Raw genomic sequence first — 26,195 nt, forward strand, 5'->3', positions numbered from 1 at the left:
GGAGCAGCGCTACCTTCCGGTGCAAACATTCACCGTTCGCGTGCGTTCGGTACGGGACCGGGTGCAAGGAGAGTTTTGTTATTTTTCCACCATTTCACTTCAATTATTTCCTCCAAAATCAACACCATCCAACCTATCAGCGCGCGGAACAAAAAAAACAAAAACGAAGCAAAGAGGACGGTAGCAAAATAGCGGCGGACACACGCGCTTACCTCGGATCTCCGAAAGGTTGATGAAGTTTTGACTCATTGTGTTCACGTTTCCACTACCAGCGGTGCAGAGAAGAAGACGGATTCACAGCGAGCAACAGGGAGGTAAGTTTGCCAGTGAGTTACGCGCTGTTGCCGTCTGCTCGTGAGGGTCTGCTCACGCAACCAACTGCTGGCCTGGGCTCACGTGAGCTCGCGTTTGTGTTGGGGTTTGTTGGATGCGCACGGCGAGGGAGCGAACCTTACGCGTCCTCCTACCGAGCCCAACCTCGGAAGGAAGCAGATGAAGGTGGCGCGAGGCTTTTGGGATGCTCGGGTTAAGGTAGGCCTTACGCGGGAAGCACTTGACACTTTTGTACGAGCACTTGGAACCGGAACAGGAACGGATGGACAGGAAGATGGAGGTATGGTGTGTGCGGGTATGGAAGGGATAACCAACACTTTCTAAACCTTTTTCACTCTCTCTCTGTACACACACATACACTCGCACTGGCTCGCACGTACAGAGACGGCCTAACCACGCTCACTATTACGACGGATAGCCGCGGACGATGCGAAGGGATGCCGATGGATGGACGAAAGCAGCAGCATCCTCGAAAGCACGAGGACAGAGAAGGGGCTAAACGTGGAGGAAGAAGACACGGAGGGCTACAACAATCGCACAATTTCACTGATCAGTCGGTGTTGTGGGGGAGGAGTGACATGGAAAGGGAAGGGAGAGAGAGAGAGAGTTCGATGGCTTTCAAAGGGACAATCGCTGGCTTTGTAGTGTTTGCTAACGCACTGTCTCTTTTACTCATTTACATTTGCCCTCGCGGGTGCCATTGCAGAGACACAGGAAGGACGTGATTAAGAGGAACAGAGACAGAGAGGGAGAGGGGATTAGGGAAGAAAATGGTGAAAAATTGAGTGTTTCTGAGGAAACCATCGTAGAATGTAAGTAGAGTGTAAACAAGTGTAGCTCAACAGTTCAGCCCGAGCAGAGTGTTTTTGGAGATTCAAGTTCCTTGAGCTACTGTTTACACCGGCTCAAGTGTTTTCTAAATCTTAAGTGTTTGTTCACCCTTTTTAACTTCGAATAAACACTTGCTATTTGTGTTCGTTTTGTTAAGTCAACCGAAAACATAAATATTTGATAGATTTGGGAGACTAAGGTGATTGAAAAAGTCATTATTATCCTACTTATTCGCCTTCATTGCACCACATTTTCTTTGGCACGGCGACGAACGATAGAAGCGGGGTGGAAAAAAAGGCAAATACAATAATAAATCAATGACAGCTGGAAGCTGTTTTCGTTTTGCTCGATAAGCTCAATAAACAAACACAAAACGAACTTCAATCGAAAACCATCACTCACACACACACACGCGCGCGCGAGCTGGCTTAACTGACTGACATACACATCGCACGAGCTACAGGACGCTATCGAATTCTCGGTCTCGATTTCACATTTTGCCATTTCACCGTTCACCAACCCCTGCCCCACATTCGTTCACAAAGGCACGGCACGGTTCCCTTTTGGCCTTTAAACCCCACTCACCCAACCTGAATAAAAAACGGTCCTGAATAAAGGGGGCCGCACGCACGCACCGATGCTGCTCGCGGGAGTTTGTTTTTGTTTTGGCTCGAACGCCTCCGTAACACAACAACGTGCCGTCACCGTGATGTCCTGGAACGTTTCACGTGCCACGTCGCCGTGAGACGGGACGCAAAAAGGAAAGGGAGAGGGAAGCACGATAAGGCAAGCCTGTATTCAACCACGTGGCCTCTCGCTGGGTTTGCTGCTCGCTTTTGTGGTTGAAAATTCGTCTGTATCGCTCGGGCATGGTTATGTGTGTGTGTGTGTGTGGGTGCGGTTTCGTTTCTTTGGTAGACTGAGAGGCATTTTTTGGAACGCAGCAATGTTTAAATTCTCCGAATGGTTGGTTTTTGTTTCTAGCACAAAAACCTTCACTTCGGTCGAATGCGAACACGAATATATTGCGTAGTCACTTGAACACTTGAAGCGAAGCGGTCTAGGGAACGTCTCTTTCTTCCATGTCTGCGCTGCACACTACTTCATCGAAATTGCACACAGCTGGTACGGAAGTGTGGCAGCTTCCCGTTTCGTGCGATTATCCAACGAGTGTACGATTACGCGTCGCGTGTATGCGTTTCACTGTTCAGTTTCCAACACAGTAAGCACACTGAAAACCACTCCAACCTATTTCTACGTATTTCTGTCTTTATGTGTGTGTATGTCTTTGGACTGTTGGATGGGGATAACTAGTCGACTTGCTTTCGAGCCTTACATATGCACAACACTACTATTCCGTGAACCGGGCTTTGGTGGGTATCGGGTGACCTACATTTGACAAGATCTAGAGAAAAACTGACGCGCCGTTCGGGTTTACGAGGTCGCCACACCGTCGGAGTTGCATTCCGATGCGAAAAATCTCTCGCGCAAAACCGCCCTAACACGCTCGCCTACACTCTCCCGGACCCGCTATGAGTTGCTCTCGTGGAAAAGCGGGTTCGCTCAGCTTTGGCACGCTTCTCACAAAATCGACAAGTTTTCCCGTGTTGGAGAACGAACCACTGTTGGGTCCTTTAAGGTGGTTAAATCTCTCCCGCGAATCGTTTGGTGGGGACAAATAAACAGAGAGTGGTTCGTGGAAAGAGCAATGCACGAAGCAATGAGAGAGAGAGATAGAGAAAAAAATTGCTCCAGTAGTAAAATATGATGTACCGTTGCTTGCGACTGTAGAAAAAAATACTGACAAGCCAGAAGTTGTATAAGGAGAAGCAGCAAGGGCACGAATGAGAAATAAGACAAGGATAACAGAACTGTGCATAGAGAAAACTCTGCTTTAAAGCAGAGCAGAAAGAGAGGCAGATACATGGATAAGAGGTTTTTACAGCAAACATACCAACAAACACATACGCAAAAAAGTGGAAACCAATAACTAACTCTTCGAAGCAAAACATGAATAATGCGTACAAGCGTTGTTTGGCGTGAGCGATGCGCAAAAGGTTTTTCTTTTTCTTCTAGGCCGTTGGGTTTTGGGGGCGAGGTGTGCTCCTTGGATTGTCAGCATCAGACGCTTCCTCGCTCGCCCACCTTCCTCTTATTCGGAGGACGGAAATATTCCGTATAGTTTCCTAAGACAATGGTGCGAACAGCTAATGTGTTCATTTGCTACAGCAGCTTCGGTGTGGTGTAGAATCACTTTTTAATATCGTCGTATATGCGCACTTAAAAACGAGACAAACGCTGGACATTAAATTCGTTTGATGATTTACGGGCTACCGCCTTTTGCAATTAACAGCTGCTTAATTTTGCACTCTTGGAAAGAATTAAAGTAAGAATAGGGGTTTAGTGGGTAGTTTGGTTTTCTAATGCCACTTTGAAGAATTTTCGAGACTAAGCTGAGAATGTTTCGTTTTTGTTTGCATTTTACAAAAAACTGGTATTTTTAGAACTCCAAACTTGCTTCAATATCTTTCCCGCGACATACAGTGTTGTGACTTATATCAAGGTAGAGTTAACGCTTCAGTTGTTGAACTTGCTTATAAAAGTTTGGAATTGTTTCAGTTGCAGTTCTCTTCGTCAATTGAAACACGTCGTACTCTTTATACTTTCAATGATCCTCTTCTATCCTATTTCAAGTTGTTTAACCACTTTTACTATCTTTTTGATTTCGACTCCTCTCTTAACTTTTTCCGTAACCGTTTTCTTTTTTTCTAATTTTCTTTGATTCTTCTTCTTAGTTTTATTTTCCTCTTTTTTTTTAGTTTATGGTAGTCTCTACGCTCTACCTGTGTTTTTTATTATTTATTTTTTGCTAGGTCAGGAATAGTATAGTTAGGCCAAGTATTTCATGAATGATTTTGTTAATTTGTGAGTTAATAATTAGTTTTAAGTCTGCATTATTTAGCCGTGATGTCGGATATTCAAAATAATAAATAAAATTAAATGAAAACTACTGATATGGAAATTTGTTTTGAGTGAAGCTTCATAAGATTTTAAAGCAGTTTTTGATTGTTTTTAAATCTATCGTGATTTTTGCACAGCATTTGTTAATTATTTATTTTTTGTGGTATTTTACTGTATCTAAAAGCATCATGCTTTGATGCGGAATAAAATGAGTTTACAAAAACACGCATAAAAAATAATTCAATATTCAATAAAGCAAGCGTAACTACACAACGTGGTGTACACGTGGCACAATTAAACGTTAAACGTTCGGTGTTCTCCAGAGTGCCATATTGCAGGCAATCGCAACTGATGTTCGTGTTCGTCCTCAAACATGCGATTGAAGAAAGCAAAACCTACATAAAAAATAGGGCCATTCACCGAGCCGTCACGCAAGTGGCTGGCATGTTTTCGATATCGTTCGTTCGCTTACTCTTTCTCTGCCTTTCTCACCCACACACAGACACACATGCACAATCCCTTGAACAGCGTTTCATTAAAGGCTAATCGTGTTGTTCAACACCGGGCATAAGAGTTACCTAAATTGTCGTACACGAGCACCGGGAGCAAATGGGGAAGAACAGCAGCCACTCTTATCCTAAACCGGTTCTTCCCACCTTTATGCATAAATAAAGCGACTATTATGTTATGCTCCGTTTTTCTTCCACTTTAACAACAAACTTCCTCTCCCTTTCACTCCCGCCCCTGCGCCAGCAAAGATTGGAGCACCAAAAAGTGCAAAAAAGAAAAAGAAAAGCCAGAACAGGGCCAGACAAATCGTCATGTGCTGGTTAAAGACACCGCGTGAAAGGGAAAAGAAGAAAACGAAATCTTGCAGACAAAAACACAGCACGAAACATCAAGCCCACAGGAACAAAGGAACTCACGATAAAGCGTCGGTGGGAAAACACATTTTTCGTAACGGAGTTTCCCGGGAGCAGAGCGTCACGTTGGCGGGAAACGGGGCGCTGCACTTGTGAGTGAACCGATTTAACCGGCAAGCGTCAAACAGAAACATCCACGTGAAGGCCCTCGAGGGGTGTGTGTGTGTGTGTGTGTTTGCAACACTTTCTACTGTGAGACAGGGGTGCGGTAGAGCTTTCTCAGCCGTGGGAAATGGTAAAAAGCTGTCAGGTGGAAGAAGAAACCATGGGCAAACCGGGGGCCGCCGACCAACAAACGCTGTTGACAACGGTTTGGCACTGAACGGATGCCGGTCGCATTTTCACACATCCTTTTCCGAGAAAGGTCGCTCGGCAAAGAGAAAGGGATACATATCGTACGCGTCATTGTACATGTGTGGTTGTATGTGTTTGTAAGTGTCCGTAACAAAATAGCAACTGTCTGTCTGCAGGGGCTTCCATTTTCCATTTGTCTGGGTTAGCTTTCAGTGTGGTGTGGGCAGGTATTGCGTTGCTAATCCTTTTAAATGAGCAACGACGTAAAAGCGTTAGCTACGAATCGAACCAGGGATTCCCCATTGTGTCCCACGAAAGGGAAGGAGGGAAACGGAAGCAAAAGTTTTCGTAACCAGCCAACCTGTTCGGATGCAGAAAAGGGTACCTTCAATCAATTAAGAGAAATGGCAAACAATGTATCACTTACAGAAATTATCCGTTAATCGTTACCTCAGCGCCGTATGCACGGAATTGTCCCCCTTCACTACACTGACAGGAATCGTTACTTACCTAGAAAGGAAAAAAGGGAAAGCGGATCAGTATTATTTTGCTGAAAAGGGTCACACGACGAAACATTTAATGCGATGGCTGGGAGGTGCCGGTAGCAAATGATCCTTTCCTAAGTGCATTGTCATGTTCGTTGGTTGGGATGCGAATTTAAAGTTCGGTCCGATAAGTGCTGACGTGTTTGATTGAAGAAGGAAGCGTATTTATCGTATTGGTAAAAGTAATACAAGTCATTAAGCTATTTTTAAGTAATATTTTTATCGATCTATTTTGTTTATCGTAATGCCTGCAGTGTTTGCCGTACACAAGTTACAAAACGCGTTAGCATCTTTTTTTTCATTCAAATTTGTTACGAGACACTAGGCGCCTCCATCATAAAATGTGTACCGCGGTTTGGCCGTGGCCGAGGAAAACTCATGTTTGAATTCCACAGCATCAAACAACACGCTCAACCAGGGTTTGCATCGTTTCACTCAAGATAATCAAATAAGGGAAGTGTGCATTATTTCTCGAAACATAAAATATTATTTGTTGCTCGTTTCTCGCCCCAAAAGCCATCACCGGCAGGCAGCGGGACGATTGAATGTGTCGTTTTTATTCGTTTTTTTTACCCCAACCTCTACCAATACTCTTGTCATGGCACATTTCGGCACACAAAGCACCATCACGGATGGGTATGTACAGCCAGGCAAACGAGCTCTGCTGCTGGCTGCTTGGCTCGTTGCCAATCCCAAAGACATGCGGCGAAAGATCAGCTCGCTCTAAAAACCCGCTCCGCTCGCCTTGTGCTTCCTGCTGGTTGTGCTTGCCTTTTCTTCTCCATCCTGGCAAGGGTCTCCTCCTGAATGCAGTCGAATTCGGTTGCTTTCCCGTTTCTTCCGCTCCTACCCACTTTGCGCGACGGTTGTGGCAAAAATTATTGTCAACAGCTGTGCGTTCGACTTAATGCTGTTTGCTCTGACAATCGGTCATTCGACAAATGGGCGACTCGGTGAAGTGGAACCGTTCCCTCCCTTTCCGTTTCTTGTTTGTTTGCTTTTTTTCGCAGGGAAAAGTGTGAGCAGGGTTGGAAGTGGTGAAGGTTTTTCTATCGTTTTTTTCTGTCGCTGTTGCTGTGACATTCACCAGGATGAGAATATTTTGTTGCTCACATCCGACACACCGTGGAAGGTGTGCTCGAACGTTCGAAATGGAATTTTGATTACCAGAGAGCTGTAAAACCAACTCCCGGTGTGAGAATGGTCTTGTTGTAGAATGTGTCACATTGAATTTGTGTATTCCATCGCCCGTTTTCAGATGAACACAGTGTTGCGTTTGCCAGCGCCAGTCCGTGTGCATCATCCGCGGCTAACGGATATGGAACAGAATACAATCATGAAAAACAGCGAGTTTTCCGCTCGTTTCCAAATTGTATCATACACCGTAAAATAACAAGCACGTGAACTTTTCCTCTAACGATGTAGCTAACACATAGGAAAAGTAAACTAAAGTGAGTTCAACAAAAATCAATTATAAATCACAAGTCTGTTACTATTCCACTTCAGCACGCACGATCATGAACGCTGGCCAACTTTTACCAACAAAAAAAAAACAGGTAAAATAAATTCCGCTAGCGTACCACAATGTGTAACAATAAACAAAAGGGGCAATCGTTTACGGCTCGCACGAATCGTGTCCAGCTCACGCACCACTGACCGATGATTGATCGGGCAATCGGGGTGAACTGTGTGTCGTTACTATTCGCTCCTCGCTTTGGACCGTGTATGACTGACGGCGGGTAAATGAATGGGCCCGTTTTTCCACCGTATGTATTCTGAGTATTACGCACGACGGGTACGAGGATTGATGCTAATTGCGTGGTGGCACCGTGGCCTTCGATGGTCGTGGTTGGATGGACCGTGGTTTCTGCAGTACCACACGAAAACAGCGTCGTTAGCTTGTACTGTACATTTCCTTTCCAGTTCGTAATAATACCATAAGGTGCTGATTTATGGGGCGAGCAATAAGTTATCAAAGCGTGGTGCATATCTACAATGTTCTTGTTTTTTTTATTATTGTGCATACAAAGGAGTGAAACCGGTTGGTTGATTAGATCACTTGATCATGGCCTTTTTTGCACGAAGACAAATGGTTGGAGTAATGTGTTACTGGTAATATGTAGCTTAAAGAAAGACAAATATACAACAAATTTAAAATAACGCGTGTCTAACGCGTGGCTGTGGCTACAGGTACAATTAAATGTCATAGTAATTTTTCCATTATTTTCCTGTTCGGAATGCATCTCCAGAAATTGGCTCTCGACTTAATTGCGATTATATTTTGTTTTCTTATTATGCTACAAAAGATGTTTATGTAGTTATTAATCAATGACTTTTTTACCAATTAAAGTAAAAAACATTTGAGTCTGTCAAAAACGTTTTATTCTGAGACAGAAAGGGTCTATTAATCTTCGTTATTATTCCCTTCTGACGTGCTTATGTAACATATACAAGGACCAACAAATCAGTTTTTCCTGTTAAATAAACAACCTTCTCTTCTCTTCTTAAAAAAAGTCTTCTTATTAATTACAATTGTATTTTTTTAAAAACTTCGTAGTCTACCTGATCGCACTTCTGCTGTTGTTGTTGTTAACAGTATAAACCAAATTAATGTTATGATTTACTAGAGTTTAAGGATTTTACTGCATCATAAACATAATCTTTTTTTTTACATCTTTTTTTACACGATTTATTGGTTCGTTCCCATCGGTTTTTGGTGGGTTCCCATATTTTTTTGGTGCGTTCCCAAGATTTTTTGGCCGTTTCCCAGAATTTGTTAGTCCAATTGTATTGATATCCAATCGGAAAATATCATTAAATTATGGGAACGAACCAAAAATCTATGGGAACTGACCAATACATCGTGGGAAACTTTGTAAGTAATAGAAACATGTATGGATCCGTTTTGTTTTTGTTTATTTATTTTTGCAAAATTTTGCCAACCGATACTGTACCGGTACTGTGTAGTAGTTACCAAAATTGGACAGTTTAGCTTACACCAGCTGACGTGGGGTCAAGAGATAGACAGCGATGTCTATTCAAAAAGACAATACAACAAACAAGAGGACAAAAGGAGACTGGTATACCCTATAAATTAGTCGCAAAATTATAAATATGGAGGAAGAATTGATCGATCTTTTCAATTTTATTAAGATTAAGTTTGTTATCACTTCATTCCACTGTTTGGTTGTTTAATTAATTGAGTCAATGGTTCATTAGATTTATATGGTGTCCTTTCGGTACACATATCAATACAGTCGTCGGTTTATTGATATTTCTTGTACTGCCATCTATACCAATTAATTTTAAATTGTTAAGCCACAATTTCATGAGACTGACCCTTCTTCCATTAAAATAATAACCAATTTGAAACATGATTTCTGCCGAACGTTTTTATGCTTAAGTTTTGTTCGATTCGACAATCAAATGAATCAAATTGTAATTAATATGCATCTTTTTATTTTAATTAAAAATAAACATGACGTCTTCTAAGTATCATGTGTGCAATAAACGGACAAATTTTAATACAATGTAAAATCTCTCTTTAAACTCTTCAATTACTGTTCTAGTGATACACTTGTCGTTTCTCTTTTTACGCACTAAGGCAAGCTTAATAGCCCTTGAGTGTGGCACTGGCGTCGCGTGCGCTTTGCACAGTTTTAATTTACTCACACGAAAAAGCAAACCAAAACAAAAAACGACACAAAACCCCACCATCATAAAAGGTAATCCTCGCCCAAAGCCTCTCGAGCGTTACCGTTAACGTACACTAGTGATGGTAATAAATGATTACGCCGATTATCATTATTGCTATTGTGATTGCCGGGCCGGGATCCTTCGTGACTGGGTCGCATAAGTCCGGCCTGGCGGGCCGAAAGCGTGCGTTGGAATGTACGGCCCGAGCGCAGGCAGTGGTGGCCGGAGGTGCGAAACATAAAAACGTGAAGGATTGACAAAGTCCTGGGTCAGCAATCACAACTACACCCGGTACCAAAGGGGAACCCCAAAGCCCACAACCGCTCGGCTTCTCGCTGTGGCTTTGCCCCCTTTCTGCGTTCCCTTTTCCTTCGCAACCCGACACAATCACACTCACACACACAAATACATTCACACGCTCGTAATGGTCCGTCGCCATGTTTGGTCACCGGTGCTGTCGCTTCATAAATTATTCATAGCGACCAAAGCTCAACAAACAGCGCCAAGTGCTGACACGCTCCTCACTTGTCTCCCTTCCCGCTTGTTTTTTTCCGGTGACCGGTGGATGGATTGCACCAAACAAACGGAAATTGTGTTTGTACCTGCGTGTGTGTGTGTGTGTGTGTGAGAGTGTGTTTTTGTGTCCACCACGGTTCCGTTACACCGGTACCGGTTGAAAGGCTCCCGGTGGTCCGGCGGCTCCAATGGAAGGACACAAATTTTCCGGCTTTCCGGATCGGTTTCGTGACCAGTTGCAGCAACGCTATGGGGTGGCCAAAGGTTATGTTTTTTTTGCCTCACGTTTGTGACCAGCACCACCACCATCACATTAACGTGAAAGACCGGATGGATGACCGAAACAAAAAAGGAAAAAAACGGCTGCCTAAATTCATCAGCCAGCAGCCCTACACCGTTAATGCGGAACGACAGGGCGGTCGGGCTGGCTGGCTGGGGCATGAATTATTAAATCGGTATTTCGGAGAAATCACAGAAATTAGCTTCCCTGCCACCCGTTCCAGCGAACATCCCCTTTGTGTAGCCGCTACCGTGTGGGGTAGGTTGGTAAGTACGCGAAGGCATTAGCAAAGGCATTATAATTCGGCTGCGTGCGATTAGGAAATAATTCCCCACCCCGGGGCGGGACTGAAACAAAGTTTGCCTTCTCACCTCGAGCGTGTCAAGCTTTTAGCACGTCCGTGAAGCGCTGGGAGACGGATTTTTATTCCGAAAGTATGCGTTTGCCGGTCGTGATTATCGGGTTTATTATTTCTTGCGGCGAGCGCCGGAGGTTTGGGAAAGTTTGACTCTGTTTTCTGTGTGTGTTTGTTCGTGTTTTTTTGTGTGGAAAAAGGTTAAAGAACCTATTAGCAGAAGAAGAGTGAAACGATTGCCTTGTTTTACTATCAAATGTCGGAACCAACAATGTGCTTTTCGCAAGATTTAGTCAATTGAAAGAAGATCACGTATTTGAAGGACGGATATGACTAATTGAGTGCAGTTAATATTCTATCTAACATCTTTTGTAAGCACAATTGTTCTTTTTGAGCTCATGAGCCCTATTCCAAAAACGCAAAAAGGATTGCAGAAGCGAGAGTTTTGAGAAATAATCGTTAATTAGGTAATACATGTATGTTTTACGTTATGCTTAGGTTGTATCAAAGGTATTACAGTTTAAAGACATTTGAAATTATTTTTGCGGAAACAAAATCCATGCAAGCGTCACGTACTTAATTGTGATAATCAGAGGTGATGCTCAAACAGTTGGTGTGATCAATACATGCTTGGTGACATTTTAGCAACAAACGCTTGAACGGTCACTTTGTGCTGATTTGTTTTTACTGTGATCAGTTCTGCAAAATGTCACTGACATAGTCATGACAAATTCCGAGTAAAACAAAATAATGTCAGTGTCACGAGCTTTACTGTCATAATCAGCGATAAGACTGAAACAGTTGGTGCGACCATCTCATGCTTGGTGACATTTTGAGAACTCTTGATCAGTCACGATAGTCATGGGAGATATGCGGTGCGTGCTAGTGGTCCCAAACAACAATATGAGCATGCTTTCTCGCTCAAATGCTCTATCATTCTACCCAACAGACGATTAAATCGAACAGAGCGAGCTTGGGGCCAGTAGCCAAGTATGTTACAAGAATGTCGTTTCTTTGAAAGTGATAAACGTTTTTGGTCTACCATCTAAAATTTGGGTAATTTTCAATAATTACAACGTTTGTTTTTGCCTTGGAATAAACAGAAGATAAGCGCAAATACCGATAAGCTTTTATGAAGATAGATGGTCTGACTATGCGCATAGAAATACGTGATGTTGGAAATCTCTTCAAAACTGTGATGTTCGTAATTGACGGAAAAGTACTATAGAGCTTCCTATTCTTTTAGCTGGTAATGCATAGCAAAATAATCAATGCTTCATATTTGAGAAGTCACTACACAGTAAAAGAACATGAGAATTAATCCACATACGACTGTGCATCTGCCATTGTCACAACATATTGCTACCACATTACATGCCAGAAAAAGTCTAGAAGAACATAGACCATTGAAGTGGTTGTAGAATAAAACGATTCTCATTACTACCATTTGCAATATCTTCAAAGTATGATGCAAGTAAAAAACATAATATATGGTTATTGACATATTTAGATGTTACATTTATAAATCAAGTTAGTTCAATAATACATTTTTAGGTCATGATCGATGGGCGTCATATCGATGGAAATTTTAATTATGTAATTATGTTTACGATTGCCCGGAGTAAGTTTTAAAAAAAAACATTACTGGGGATCTTTATTTGCGAACTGCTAAACTAAGACTAAAGCTAACTTCTGGATTCGGTACTATTTAGCTAGGCTGGTGTTTTCGGTGCTGCCAGGTTTGCCGGTCACGTTGTCGTCCACGTTTATGATGATCATGTTGCCTCGGTCCGTCTGAACATACGACACCACACCTGGTCGTGGGAACCTGCTTCCAGTGGAGTTCCCGTTGGAACTTGACTCCGCGCGTGGAGTAACATCGATGGCTCGCTTGCGACCGTTTTCTTACTCAGCACCTGTATCATAGCGCGTAGCGCATGTGTACATAACTCCTCCCTCCTTAAACGTCGAGCGTCCTCGATCGACTTACCGACGTTTGCAGTGGGATGATGTTGTGAATAGCTTCGGTAGACATTTTCTTCTCTGCATGTTTGGTTTTGTGTTTGTAGATGCAAAATGCAGTTATAAGAAAGCCTGTTAGAACAACAATTAATATCCCTCCTGCAATTGTATGCGTGCGTAAGCGGAGTGTTATTGTATGGAGTTGATGTATGTTACTAATATGCATTGTGTGCAGATCTTGTATACTTGGCTTGTTAAGAGTTATTTCTGTTTTGCTGCCAGTTAAGGGTAGGAAGTAGTCTTCTTGGTCTAACACATCAATATGCGCAGTAAATGTGCTATTTAAGATTTTTACGGTGCAATTGCCGGTTTCAATTAGTGTGGGTACTGCTATTATTTGGCTGTTTGAACATGAATCAATGACTGGCACTCCAAGGGTGGTATCGATTAGAATGACTCCTGGTTTCATTTCTCGTATTATCGTATGCTCGGAGCTCGTGGTGGTGGTACATTTAGATGGATGATTTCTGATGATATTTGAGATACACTCGTCGTTTAGCGGTTGTGGGTTGTTGCAAATCGTGCACTCTTCGTTAACATTGAAAATGGTGTTTTTATGCTTGGTTACAAATTTTACATCCGTCTATTCTTCTATGTCTTCTACAGTTGTACAATGTTATCAATGTTCAGGATAAGATTTACTTGTTCTATTTCAGTTTTTACGATTATTCATTTGATCTGATCTGATCTTTTATCTGATTATTCATTTGATTTTCGATTTTTTTTTTTTTTTTTTTTTAGAGTTTGTGTAATTTTGTTTACTGATTTTTCTATTTCGGAATTAATTCTAACTTGAGCGTTAATGTTGGATATGGTTTTGTTTTCTGAATGTTCTAAATTCTGAATGTTCTAAGTGTTTTCTGATCTGCGATTTCCTGCATTTATTATGCCTCTCTTTTGTTTTCTAGGTCTTATATTTCATCCTTTTTTTATAAGCTGATAGGATTTTATGGTCTAAGGTGTCCTTAAGATGGTTGGTTAGGGTAATATTATTGGCTAAATTCTGAATATAGTTAAGGTTAGTCTCTATAAATTGTTGCTGTTATAAGTTTTGAATTTGTTAAAACTATTATGAGGAAATGAATCATTCCAAATTTCATTTTTAGTTTTTTATAGTATTCAGCTGTGATTTCCGTAAGGATGAGAAAGAACTTAAATGGTTTGTTAGGTTTTTCGTTTCCTTTTCAATTTTGATTTATGAATTTTTCTTCCATTGCGGTCTAAAATATTTGTAATTAGGTTATCGAAAACTTTCGTTTCACGATACCTTTCTTCGTGTTTTAAATTATTTCTTTTCCTTTCGAAGATCGTGTCATTGTCTTTGAATAGTTCTGGTTCTTCTCGTGTTTTGTTTAATTTTTCTATGTATTTGGATTTTTTTTCTTTTTGTTTTGTAGCATACACTCTATAAAGTTCCTCTTTTTGTTTAATTCTTTCTTGAAGGTCCTCAGGGATAGGATCTTCGTTTTTGAAGCCGAAAAATAGTTCTTTAGGGGATATGTTTGTTTGAGAGTGTATAGAATCATTGTAAATTGAGACTGCCAAATTAATTTTTGAAGTAGTTGATAGATTTTTTGTAGAATCTCGTAGTGAGATTATGTTGTGCAATTCTCTTATTGTTCTATGGACAATTTCAATTGTTCCATTTGAAGAGGATTGACCAACACTTGTATAATGGAATTCTACATTATTTTCTTCAAGAAATTGTTTGATTGTGGTGGATTTAAACGAACATTCTTGGTCCATCACAAGCAAACAAGGTCTTCCAACGTTAGCGAAGAATTGAGTTAGTGCTTTTAGTATATGTATAGCGTTTCTTGATTGTAAAGGAATCGCCATGGTTAGTCTTGAGAACTTATCGCAAAGGGTTAGAAAATGTTTATCACTAATTATAAAGATGTCCATATGAACGATTTCCAAAGGTTTTTTAGGAGTGGCAGTAATTTGATATTTTTGTTTATATGGGCGTCTTTCATATTTAGCTTTTTGACATATTTTGCAAATGTTAATAAATTTAGTAATTTTAGTTTTCATGTTTGGAAAATAATATTTTCTAGCAATATGTAGTTTGGTCTCAATAATTCCTCTATGGTTTGCATTATGTTGTCGTTCAATAATCAAATCTTGGTCAATTTCATCAGTTACATCTTCTAAAATTGTTTTTGTCCAAAATAGTTTGATCGATTTTGCGCGAGAGAAATAGTTTTTGTAGATAATTTGTAAGTTTTGTAAGATTTTTTCGCTGCAACAAATGCCAGTAACACATTTGGGAGATGCATATTCTTTGATTATGTTGATCAACATAGCTGGTCCAAAAAGGGGTGTTTTTATTGTTATTCTATGATAATTTCCGAAAAGTGTAATTGCTTCTCGAGAATCATTATTATTTTCTTCTAGTATTATTTGATTTCTAAATTCATTTAGTGGTTTTTCAGTTGCTGGGATGAATTCGTCATCATTAGTATCTGCTGAGTGTTGCGTCATAGTGTCAGTATTGTTAGAGGCAGTATTTGCATTTAATTCGGATGTTAAAGCAGGGTTTTCCGTTATGCGGGATAGTGCATCTGCATTTCCATTAAGAGTACCTTTTTTATACTTAATTTCAAATTCGAATTCTTCCAAGGCCAGTTTCCAATGAAGAAGTCTTCTATTTAAATCATTTTTCTGTCTTAGCCAAACAAGAGGTTTGTGGTCAGTTCTTATTTCAAAAACTGTTCCGAAAATGTACGGTCGGAAATGCTTGGTTGCCCAAACAATGGCGAGTAGCTCTTTTTCGGTAGCTGAATAGTTGCACTCTGTTTCGTTAAGCGTTCTAGAAGCGTAAGCGATTGGGTGTTCCTTACCATCTTCGAATTTTTGTGAAAGTACAGCGCCAAGGGCGAAGTCACTTGCGTCTGTTTCTAAAATGAATTTTCTGCTAAAATCAGGATATTTTAAAATTGGATCAGTAGTGAGCATTTGTTTACAATCATTGAAACAATTTATAAATTCGTCATTATGTGTTATTTTAGAACCTTTCTTAAGACATTTTGTGAGAGGTTTGGTCAGTTTTGAAAAATCTTTTATGAATTTTCTGTAATAACCAAGGATTCCTAAGAAGCCTTTAATGTGGGTTGTTGTTTTTGGTATGGGCCAATGCAATATTTTTTCTATTTTGTTTGGATTGGGTTTGATGCCATCTTGAGTTACGATGTGTCCTAAGAATTCACACTCTTTTCTTAAAAATTCACATTTGTCTAATTGAACCTTTAAATTTGATTCAATTAATTTTTTCAACACTTTATTCAAATTGTCCAAATGTTGTTGGAGTGATTTACCAAAAATAATAATATCATCTAGATATACGAGACAGTTTCTTCCTACAAGGTCACCTAAAATATTATTCATGGCCCGTTGAAAAGTAGCAGGTGCGTTTTTCAAGCCAAAGGGCATTCGTATAAACTCGAAGTGTCCTTTTTCTGTGCTAAAAGCTGTTTTTGGTCTATCCTTTTTATCAACTTCAATTTGATGAAAGCCGGATTTTAAATCAAGTGTAGTGAAGTACATGCTTCTACCTAACTTGTCCAAAATTTCTTCTATATTGGGAATTGGGTATCGATCATCGATCGTTTTTTCATTCAATTTTCTATAGTCAACCACGATGCGCCATTTCTCTTTTCCACTTGCATCTGATTTTTTAGGGACTATCCAGATTGGGGATGTCCATGGGGATATAGAATGTTGGATAATACCGTCAGCAATCATTTCTTCGATTTGCCTATTCACTTCTGCTTTATGAATATTGGGGTATCTATAAGTTTTTGTGTGAATGGGTATATCGTCTTTAGTTTTTATTCGATGTCTAATAGCGGTGGTGCATGAAAGTTTTTCTTTTTCTTGATGGATGATGCCTAGATTTTGTTTAAGAATTTCGAAAAGTTTATGTTTTTCTTCTTTGTTTAAATGATCGGTGCGAATTAAATTTTCGAGATTTGCTATGTAATTTTGCGGATGGTCATTATATGGGTGTGTGCTCATGTGATTTATTTCGATCATTTTGTCTAATTCATATGTTTTTGCTGGTTTAGTCCAATGAAATGTTAATGTGTCGCCGTAATTCCTGGCAAGAACTTTAGCATATCCTTGTTTTGCTTTATAAACGCCTGAAGGAATTATTGCATCTTTTATTTGAATGTCTTTTGGAAGAAAAATGTTTCCTTTTGTTTGAGAAACAGGAAGCTTTATAATTTGAGAATTATTAGCATTTAATGTAATTGAAGGGGGTTCTAATGTTCTTATTTCTAAGTCGATTGTACGATCGGGTAGAATAAGTTTATGATTTTTTGTATCAATTAGTGTTTCCATATCGGAGAGTGATTCGTATCCGAGTATTCCGTCAAAATAATTATGACATTTGAAAAGGTAAAATTTTAATTTTTTATCTAGAATGGTTATGAATGTGCATTCTTGTGATTTAAACTTACCATTTTTATTTTTTATGGTGATTGTTTCGCATTTCACTCTTTGAGTTAGTGGAACTAATTCTGGATTTAAAAAGTTTTTGTTCGCTCCGCTGTCTACTAAAAGTTTGATGTTTGAACAATTTAATTTTGTTGTGTAAAAGGGTAGTCCGTTAATTGCGTTTAACTCGGTGGGTTTAAGTTTGCAGTAATTTGAAAATTTACATCTTCTTCATTATCGGTTTCTTCGTCTGAATCGGATTCTTCTGATATTGTTTTTCCGTCATCTTCTTCGGCTGTATGCGAGAAAATTTTGTTTCTCATATTGGACCGTAAGGATTGATCGACGTCCATGGGAACAATTTTTGTACGATCTGAAGATGGTTTCATGTTATTGAATGGTCTATTTTCAAGGTGTTTAGGTTGTGAAAATTTATTATCCCTTTTTACATTTTTATCGACGTTAGGATGTTTTTCGAACCCATTATTGGTGTTTGATTTAGTTCTTTCGGCGTTTTGGAATCTGCATAGAAAGGCATAAGCTGATTCCAAGTCATCTGGTTGTGCGGTTTGTGCATATCCAAAATATGTTTTGCTCAGACCATTTATGAACGCAGCGAGGCATTCTTGTTCTAAAAACAGGTTAATTGCCTCCCAATGTGAAGCGTATACCGTATTTTGTCTTGCTACTGATTTCATATTGATCAAAATTTCTTTTGTTTTTCTATAGTGAAGACTCAAAGATTCGTTTTGTTTTAGGTTCCACAGTTGTGTTTGATACGTTGCGATGTTGTTTCGATCGCCATAAACGTTCTGCAAAATATCTGCGACTTCATCAAAAGTAGTAGGGTTTCCGTTCACACAAATAGTGTCACGTGCTTTGCCCTCTATCTTATTAATTACGGTCTGTTCGTAGACACTGAATATTTCTGGTGCCACATTGTTTCTGAAGAGGTCTAGTGTTTTTTTAACTGTTGTTAACCAACCGATTAACTGTTTTTTGTTTCCGTCGAATCCGGGAATGACCCTAATTGGATCCGGGATACGAAAATAGTCAGCACTGCGACTCGAGGTCGTTGGCTGTTGTTGTTGTTGGAAGCGTTGTAAACTATCGTTTTCCGCTTGGAGTGTGTTAACGCGTTCCTCTAACGAGCGCATAGATTCAATCAATGCGTGTATATTTTGTTCCATTTTCACTGGAATTTTCTTGTCCTTAGTGAAGTTCAAAGAACGAACTTTTGGGAAAGGGGTATATTTTGGCATTCAATGATAAAAATTGTTTGTTGCCTACCGCCTTTTTATTATAAGAGTAGGGGAACTTATGCTTTAGGATGTAACTCACCTTTTTATCCACGTGTCGGGAAATTAGAGTTTTCCGTTACCTGTCCTTTGCTTTGTCCTTCCTCTTCTTCTTCGGTCGCTCGTTGTCCACGGATTGGGTCAGCGATTGTCCTTCCTTTTCTTCCTTGGTCGCTCGTTGTCCACGGATTGGGTCAGCGATTGTCCTTCCTTTTCTTCTTTGGTCACTCGTTGTCCACGGGTTGGGTCAGCGATTGTCCTGCGTTGATTAGTTTACCCAGTAACGCTGGCTGGGGAGTCTTGCCACTAGCTTTTGTTCGAATGTTCTCTTCCAATTCTAAATAGTTGAAACCAACCGTTCGTGCACTTGTTCTTACACTTTATGAAATAATGAAATTCACGCGATCGTCACGAGTCAACCACGGATCGGGCGATGGAGCAAAGTCCGGGCGATACACAGATTTATTTCCGTTATTTCACTGCACTGTACTTGAACACTTGTCACTGAACGTGAATTGGGCCTAGCCGACTGCGCCAATTATGTTTACGATTGCCCGGAGTAAGTTTTAAAAAAAAACATTACTGGGGATCTTTATTTGCGAACTGCTAAACTAAGACTAAAGCTAACTTCTGGATTCGGTACTATTTAGCTAGGCTGGTGTTTTCGGTGCTGCCAGGTTTGCCGGTCACGTTGTCGTCCACGTTTATGATGATCATGTTGCCTCGGTCCGTCTGAACATACGACACCACACCTGGTCGTGGGAACCTGCTTCCAGTGGAGTTCCCGTTGGAACTTGACTCCGCGCGTGGAGTAACATCGATGGCTCGCTTGCGACCGTTTTCTTACTCAGCACCTGTATCATAGCGCGTAGCGCATGTGTACATAACTATGTCTTTGCAAACTTGTTGACGAAGTTCGAGTGAAATAAAATCAAACAATATATTATAAGCAAAGAAAAGGTGCAATTATTCACAGTTCATCAGTGCGAATCTAAAATTACAGTGGCAAACAAACAGTGCTTGCAATAGAAATTGAAATTCTTACCACACTCAACCCCTATTTGCAATGCACACACATGACTAAGCCGAAACAACAACGATAAGCCACGGCCCGATACGGTGCTCCGGTTTTAATTGATTAGCGTGGCTAATGAAGTGGCCGCCGATGGAATGGAAACACAATTGATTGTCGATTATCAATAGCAATCAAGTCGCTTATCACAGTCGCCTTAGACAGTACAGTGCAGCTGGAGCAGCGCTCTGCTTGTGTGGGTTGCGCTATGTCTCTTTCTCTCTCTCTCTTTCTCGGCACGAGGCCACGCAGTACAACCAGCGTGTGCTCTTACTTGGTGGTGCTTACAAGAACAACAGCAAAAAAGATGCCAAACAAACCCTCCCCTTCGCCCGTACAGTGGGGTACGAAGTCCAGCAATTCGGGTCTTTGGTAGATATCTTATCGCATTCTACCGACACTATTTGCTGATGGAGGGCAGGGCGTCATCTTTATAGCGCCACAGTCGATTGCCATCATTCGCTGGATGGTGTATGTCACCTGTTTTCTCGCCGTTTGCGATACAAGCAGAAACACGTATATTGGCCATACGGAGAAGGCACGGCGTAATGATGATGATGCAGAGTCGGTGAGAGTGTGCCATGGGTTTTTTTTTTGTACGATTCTTCACCCTTGTCTTGCTGTCACACTACAAGTTATGCAGACTGTCCTGGCTGAATAACGACGAAGCGCGTGTGACGGTGGGCGCTTTTCGAGCGCGTCGGTCTATCGTTGTGGGTAACTTCCGGTCGAAGGTCATGGTCTCGCGCTCAGAGGATGTCGGTCTTTTCGGTCTGCTTTCTTTAGTTTTTGTTTTTTTTTCGTTGCTCGTTCGTTGGCGTCCCCGTCGCTCCGGATCGAAGTTTCGAAGTGACAAAGTGCCCAATCGGTCAGGCGCGTCCTGTACGAAGCATGTCGGTGTCATGTTGCAACAGACACACACGCACCCACCCACGCGTCGGGCTATGGATAATACATGATACACAAGGGAAGGCACAGTAGCGCTTTAGCGAAGGATGATCACTCACAGAACTTTTCGTCTTTTTTCTTCATCTTCTTGACGACGCGCCGGACCTTTACGATGCGCCGGATGACCTTCTTTTTCGGCTGGCTCGCTTCGGCTGTCGGTTGCGCTCCAGCGGTGCTGCTGTTGGTACTGTTGCTTTCACTACTATCACCACCACCACCACCACTACTAACACATCCGGTCGGGGGCACTCGCGGCGGTAAACCTATTTCGATCTGCGCATCCGCCCGTGGCGGCGTTCCTTCACGTGCCGCGCGCGGTGTCAGGAAATTACTGTCCACACTGTGCTCCTTGCCGCTCAAGTTGACTTCGGCAGGTAACGACGACGACGACGACAAAGACGATGGCGACGTCTCTATCGCTCCCAACAGCTGCACCGAGTGGCTGTCAGCGACCTCTACCCGCTGCTCCATGCTGCTAGCACTCGCCATTTTACCCTCAGCGCCCATCCTCGGCGGCCCACTACTCATATCTTGCCTGCCCCACCTGGCTCTACCACACTCTGGCTCGTCCGGCAGTCTGGCCCTCGGGAAACGAGTATGCTGTACACTCGAGCGCGGGGAACGGGTCCCGCTGAGATCTTTGTCAGGGGTTTCCTTATCTGGTTGATTAATATGATTTCGCTGTACCGGAGTGAGGCGACAGGGCGGAAAAACAAGCGAAATCAAAAGAACCCCAAACCAACCAGGCAGTATGGGGAGATGGGAGGGGGTACGCCCGGGCGTTGTTTGCGTGTGTTGCAGCAGTGCCGTGCTCGACCTTCAGCTCGTCGTTGGAGACAGCATCACCAGGGACCGTGAAATCACCCTCTAGAGTGCGCTCTATCGCATGCCACGACAAATCTCGTAACACGACGGGGGCAAACAGTGCTGACAAACGATGTGTGTAGTTCGGAGTATCTGTGTGTGTGTGTTGATAGAAGATATCGTAACTATCTTCCCGGTCCTGCAAGTGTGTAGGGGCACTTTATGACTTCATCTTTTGCTACTCGCATCGCATTTGCTTACGGTACCGGTCTGCCCGAGGCTCTCTTATCAAGCAGTTAAGTTGAGTACATTGGACGAATCTGGTGGCAGATAAGGCAACGGGTGGGCGGAACAAGATACACGAAAAAGAAACTATCCTTCACGCATCGATCGAAGCTAGTTTGCTGTTGTGAGGTACACGCTTATTTCAGGGGCAGTTATTTCGACAACACTATCCTGTAACGCTTTAAAGGCAATAAACGCTGGCAAAACCCATACACACACAAGATACACTGGAAATGTTAACGTTCGGTTGTATTTTGTGCGCTTATCAATTAAACGCAGCCACGAACGACCTTCACAAAACTAACCTGCCAGAGAGAGAGAGAGAGAGAGAGGGAGAAAGGGAGAAAGAGACAAGCAAAGGAATCGGAAGTAAGGAAACGAGCATATCAAGAAACGATAGGGGCCAAAGGGCAGTGGAAATGGTTTGCGGGTGACGATGCTTTGACAAACTGAAACCTTGGCAAGACGCGTTGATATGTGTGTGGGTGTGTGTTAGTGTGACTGTACGGCTCGAAAATCGGTTGATAATTATTATTTTACCTTGGCATGATACACAGAGCGACACGCACACACACATAGACGCTAACACGAAACTAACGCCAGGCGGGAGCGATTGATCTGACTACAGTCAGTTTGTTTATATGGTTCGTTGGCGTGAGAGGAACAACCCACGATCGATGCCGCTGCATGCTACGAAACCGTTTGATGTTCGTTACAAAGCGACGGTGGGGACCTTTGACATTTGAACTCAGCTATCGGAACGTTTTTGTGGGGGGGAAATTTACCATTGTACGGTGTTTTAAAGGGAAGGGATTAAACTCGCTAGAACATGCTTGGTGAACTTTTGAAACACTTTATTTTTTATTATGTGAACAAATGCATTAATTTTGGGAACTATAATAGGGGATATTAGCGTCGCTATGAACGTTTCGCCTTACCTTAAAGCATGTTGATCTGCTTTTTACGTTAGATAGAAAGTGCTACAGTATTAGGCATATTAGGCACAAATATTACTAATTCACAGTACACAAATTCTCAAAAGAGTATACGACTTGTTGCGACATTTTTTTTAATAAGTATTTGTTTTACAAACATTCAATCTTATTCAGAATGTAGGGTAAACGTACCTATAGTGGTGGTATTGCACTAAAATGCGTCTCATACGTCTCATATTTGAAATTAACAGTAGTTAAGCTATTTATGATAGTGTGAAATGTTCTCTAGCCTTTTACTAAGGGGTTAAAGTTAAATGGGGCCATTCCGTTTCTTAGTGATCGAAAAATGCACTATTTTGTGAAAGATATCTACATTTTTCCAAAATCCTTAGGATTTCATAACGATACTCATATTTTTGATAACGTTGTAAATGATCACATAACAACGCAATTATTAGTTTTTTTTTTAACATAATTGTTATCAGATGATATTGTTTTATTCAAATTCATTGCCTTTTGACCATATTTACGTATTTTAAAGTGTTTTTTACGATAGTGCCATTATAGGTACACCAAACAGACATGTTCCTATAGTGATCCTAGTTCTAAAATCAATAAAAATAGGTAATTTTAGACTTTTTTTCGACGACAATTTTGACATGTCGTACTGTTTTCATTAAAATAAACAACAGAAATGAGTTTTTTGTAAGTAATTTACATTTAGAATTCGCTTATCTGGCTGAGTGAAAAATCGACCTCAAATCAAGCAAACTCTTCTGGGTATGAGTTGACGACAGGTGTTATTCAGTACTTTAGTCAATATTTTCATTAACCAAATTCATACATTTTTTACGATCAAATTACGAAAGAAATCAATATATTGGCAGTTATCCTTGCTGTTCATACGAAAACAGCTTGAAAACTAAGTTTCATTGACATTATACACTGTTTTGAGACATCTTTGTTTACCACCACTATAGGAACACAATACGACGACTATAGGAACCATACCACCATTATAAGTACAACGAAGCAGTCCAAAAATATGTATTTTTTTCATAAAATTGATGCGTTTCATGGTTAAAAATGGTTGTGATTTCAAAGATAAAACATATTCCAACTGTTATGTGTAAAAATATTTAGAAATTGTCCTTCCTGACACTTTGATTCCATTAAAAAACATCTGTACCACTACAAATTGCATCACTATTGGTAAATTTACCCTAACTATTTCAAAATTTTCAAAAATAAATTTTAATAAAAAGCAAGCAAGCCGATTGACGATTAAGAATAGATTCGAATCAGTCGATACGAATTGAAACGATTTATATTTTGCATTATGGCTTATTGCACTATGTGCTATTGCATGAAATATTTCATTTAATTTTAGCATCTATTTTTTCCTTCTGTAAATTACTTTTTTTGTAATTTATGTTGCAATTTGTGCGGCCTTTTTTTTTTGTTTCGTTACTTTTGTTTAAGAAATAAGAAGAAATGCTAGCACCAAAGCTTTATACAGATAAACAGCATTGCAAAAAAGTTGCTTTTAAACTTGTGCATTCAAATCAGTTGATTATAAAGTTGAAACAATAATGAAAAAAAAAAGAAAAATTATGATGAAGCAAAATAGGAGAATAAAGTTCTTTTCTTTATCGTGGTTATTATAATGCTCTTTCTCCCGTGGCAAACTAAACATGTACACTTTAACGAACTCTTTGCCCTGAATGCGGAAAAGCAAATGCAAATCATGGCTTACCTCGCCGGCTTTTCATACTCAATAGCACAAGGAACAATACGAACATTGACCGGAAATGAAAGAATCCATATCCCCTCCCCGGATCGGACAGTAATGAACTTTTCCTTCTGCATTGTTTATGCAGCTTGTTTAAAAGATACTGCAGCAAAACTCGAACAGCCAGCTGAGCTCCTTTCTTTCATTCGACATTGGTTTACGAACAAAGCCTGCCTTCTTGTGCACGATGCGCTCCTTCGCATTACTGTACGAGCCTGTGGTGTGTTCAGAAACGTTCATTAGTGGCGCACAATTGTACAGCAGCCGCTGTGGAAATATCAATCGCGCAATACATGACACAAAGCAATAAATCGACCGGCTCTTTGAAGAGCTGCAGCATTGTCGGGCAATAAATGTTTTGCCCTATCTTTCAACACAATCATCAGGCTGACGGAGCTACGCAAACGAACATGATTAATACTCGTTCCTGCGTTCTCTCACACCGCTTGAATGGCCCTCAGCGAAAAGTGGCGCGAATACCCAGCTAATAACAGCTGTCATTTGGCGGTATAAAAACGCGCTACGATAGAAAATGGTAGGCAAAGAAAAATGTGCATACCTCTTCGGCCGGCTGCTATCTCGATCACTCGACCAATGGCCAGCGGCAGCTTATAAATATCAAATCAAATCAGCTCTCATAAATCACCCTGATAAATGGTACGCAGCGGCCCGAAAGCCCCCGATGGCTAGAGTAACTCCCGAAGGGCTGCTTGTGTATGGGTGTGTCCGGACCGGAAGCATGGTGCCAAACGCGTACTTCAGCATTACCCTGCGGACATACGCTCATCGGTAGTGATGAGTGATTTTTTGCTCGATCTCTCGTAGTTCTGAGCCTTCCAAGTATTTTTGGGGCTCCACTTTCTTTGCTTCAGCATGGTTGCTGGTATGGTATCTCACAGATCCGGAAGGAATAGTGAAAAGAAGACTCGCACAAAAAAGGATAACTGCCACTGGCATCCATCCTTCCAAATGGACAGACGAATTCTGGCAAGCAATATTATCTATCTGGGATGGTATGCTCGAAGGAATGAAGAAGGAAGAAGTTGTGATGGGCTAAGAAGGTTTATGTTACCATACAAATATGGTGCCGGGAGCAAATCACGATAAATGTCTGTGATGGGCTTACTCTTTGTTATTGTAGTGTCAATAATAGTCTCCTCTAGTCTGGAATGCACTTTGGTATGTAACGATTCTCTACGAGTATGTGAAAAGTTTTGAGCTTATGATGGCAAAGAACATTAGCAGCCTTAGAGAAGCTTGAACAAAATGACATATTTTTTGGGAAGATGTAGTACGGATGACGCTTAAGAATGTCCAATTATTTGTACCACAATTAAATTGTTTTTCATTACATCCCAGAAAAATAATCTCGTGCACATTCACTAGTCAGGCTTGTTTTATTTTTTTTTTTCATTTCAATGATTCATTATTAGTTCATGCACGTTTTTCGCTTTGTCGCACATTGTGCCTCAGCCACTTCCAATGGCTACACATCGTCAACGAAAGTCAATAACGGAAGCTTTCGTCCATAAAACTCAACATAACTGAATTTCCGTAATGGCTATCAATAAACGGACCCATTTTGCCGAACGGTTGCCCGAAATGCCAGTTCAATGCCTTCTTTTTTGCTTCTTGCTGCAGGCTTTCGCAAACGACAGTGCAGGGGACTCTCGTGCACATTACATGCGCCAACCGAACACGTGATTACATTACCGAAGCGGCAAAAGGGGGATGCGAATGGCGTCGAGAGCCCATCGAAAAAGCTGAAGTTGCTAGAGGCCAGACTCTCCTTACAAGTGCCATCCCTGCAGCAGAGCCAACACCTCGGGGCTTCTGCTCGTGACCCATGTGGACGCTGCGCAAAT

At 41.1% G+C, this 26,195-nt stretch overlaps 1 protein-coding gene across 13 annotated transcripts in view; it reads right to left on the minus strand.

Annotated features, from left to right (window-relative positions):
* Positions 1–26,195, minus strand: part of LOC1276079 (calcium-binding protein E63-1) — an 85,941-nt gene that overhangs the window by 44,200 nt on the left and 15,546 nt on the right. The window contains exons 1-2 of one of the 13 annotated variants that reach the window (XM_061649701.1): positions 2,501–2,596; positions 213–828 (exon numbers count right to left, since the gene is read on the minus strand). The exons of 7 other annotated variants lie outside the window; for them this stretch is intronic. In XM_061649701.1, coding sequence (XP_061505685.1) covers positions 213–249 — 37 coding nt within the window. In that variant the 5' untranslated portion in view covers positions 250–828; positions 2,501–2,596. Of the gene's footprint in view, positions 1–212; positions 858–2,500; positions 2,611–19,396; positions 20,509–20,573; positions 21,909–26,195 lie in introns of those variants that run through there. 5 more of the 13 variants (XM_061649700.1, XM_001688599.2, XM_061649692.1 and 2 more) reach the window with 5 other exon arrangements.

Source organism: Anopheles gambiae, chromosome 2 (genome assembly GCF_943734735.2).
Source record: "Anopheles gambiae chromosome 2, idAnoGambNW_F1_1, whole genome shotgun sequence".
NCBI lineage: Eukaryota > Metazoa > Arthropoda > Insecta > Diptera > Culicidae > Anopheles > Anopheles gambiae.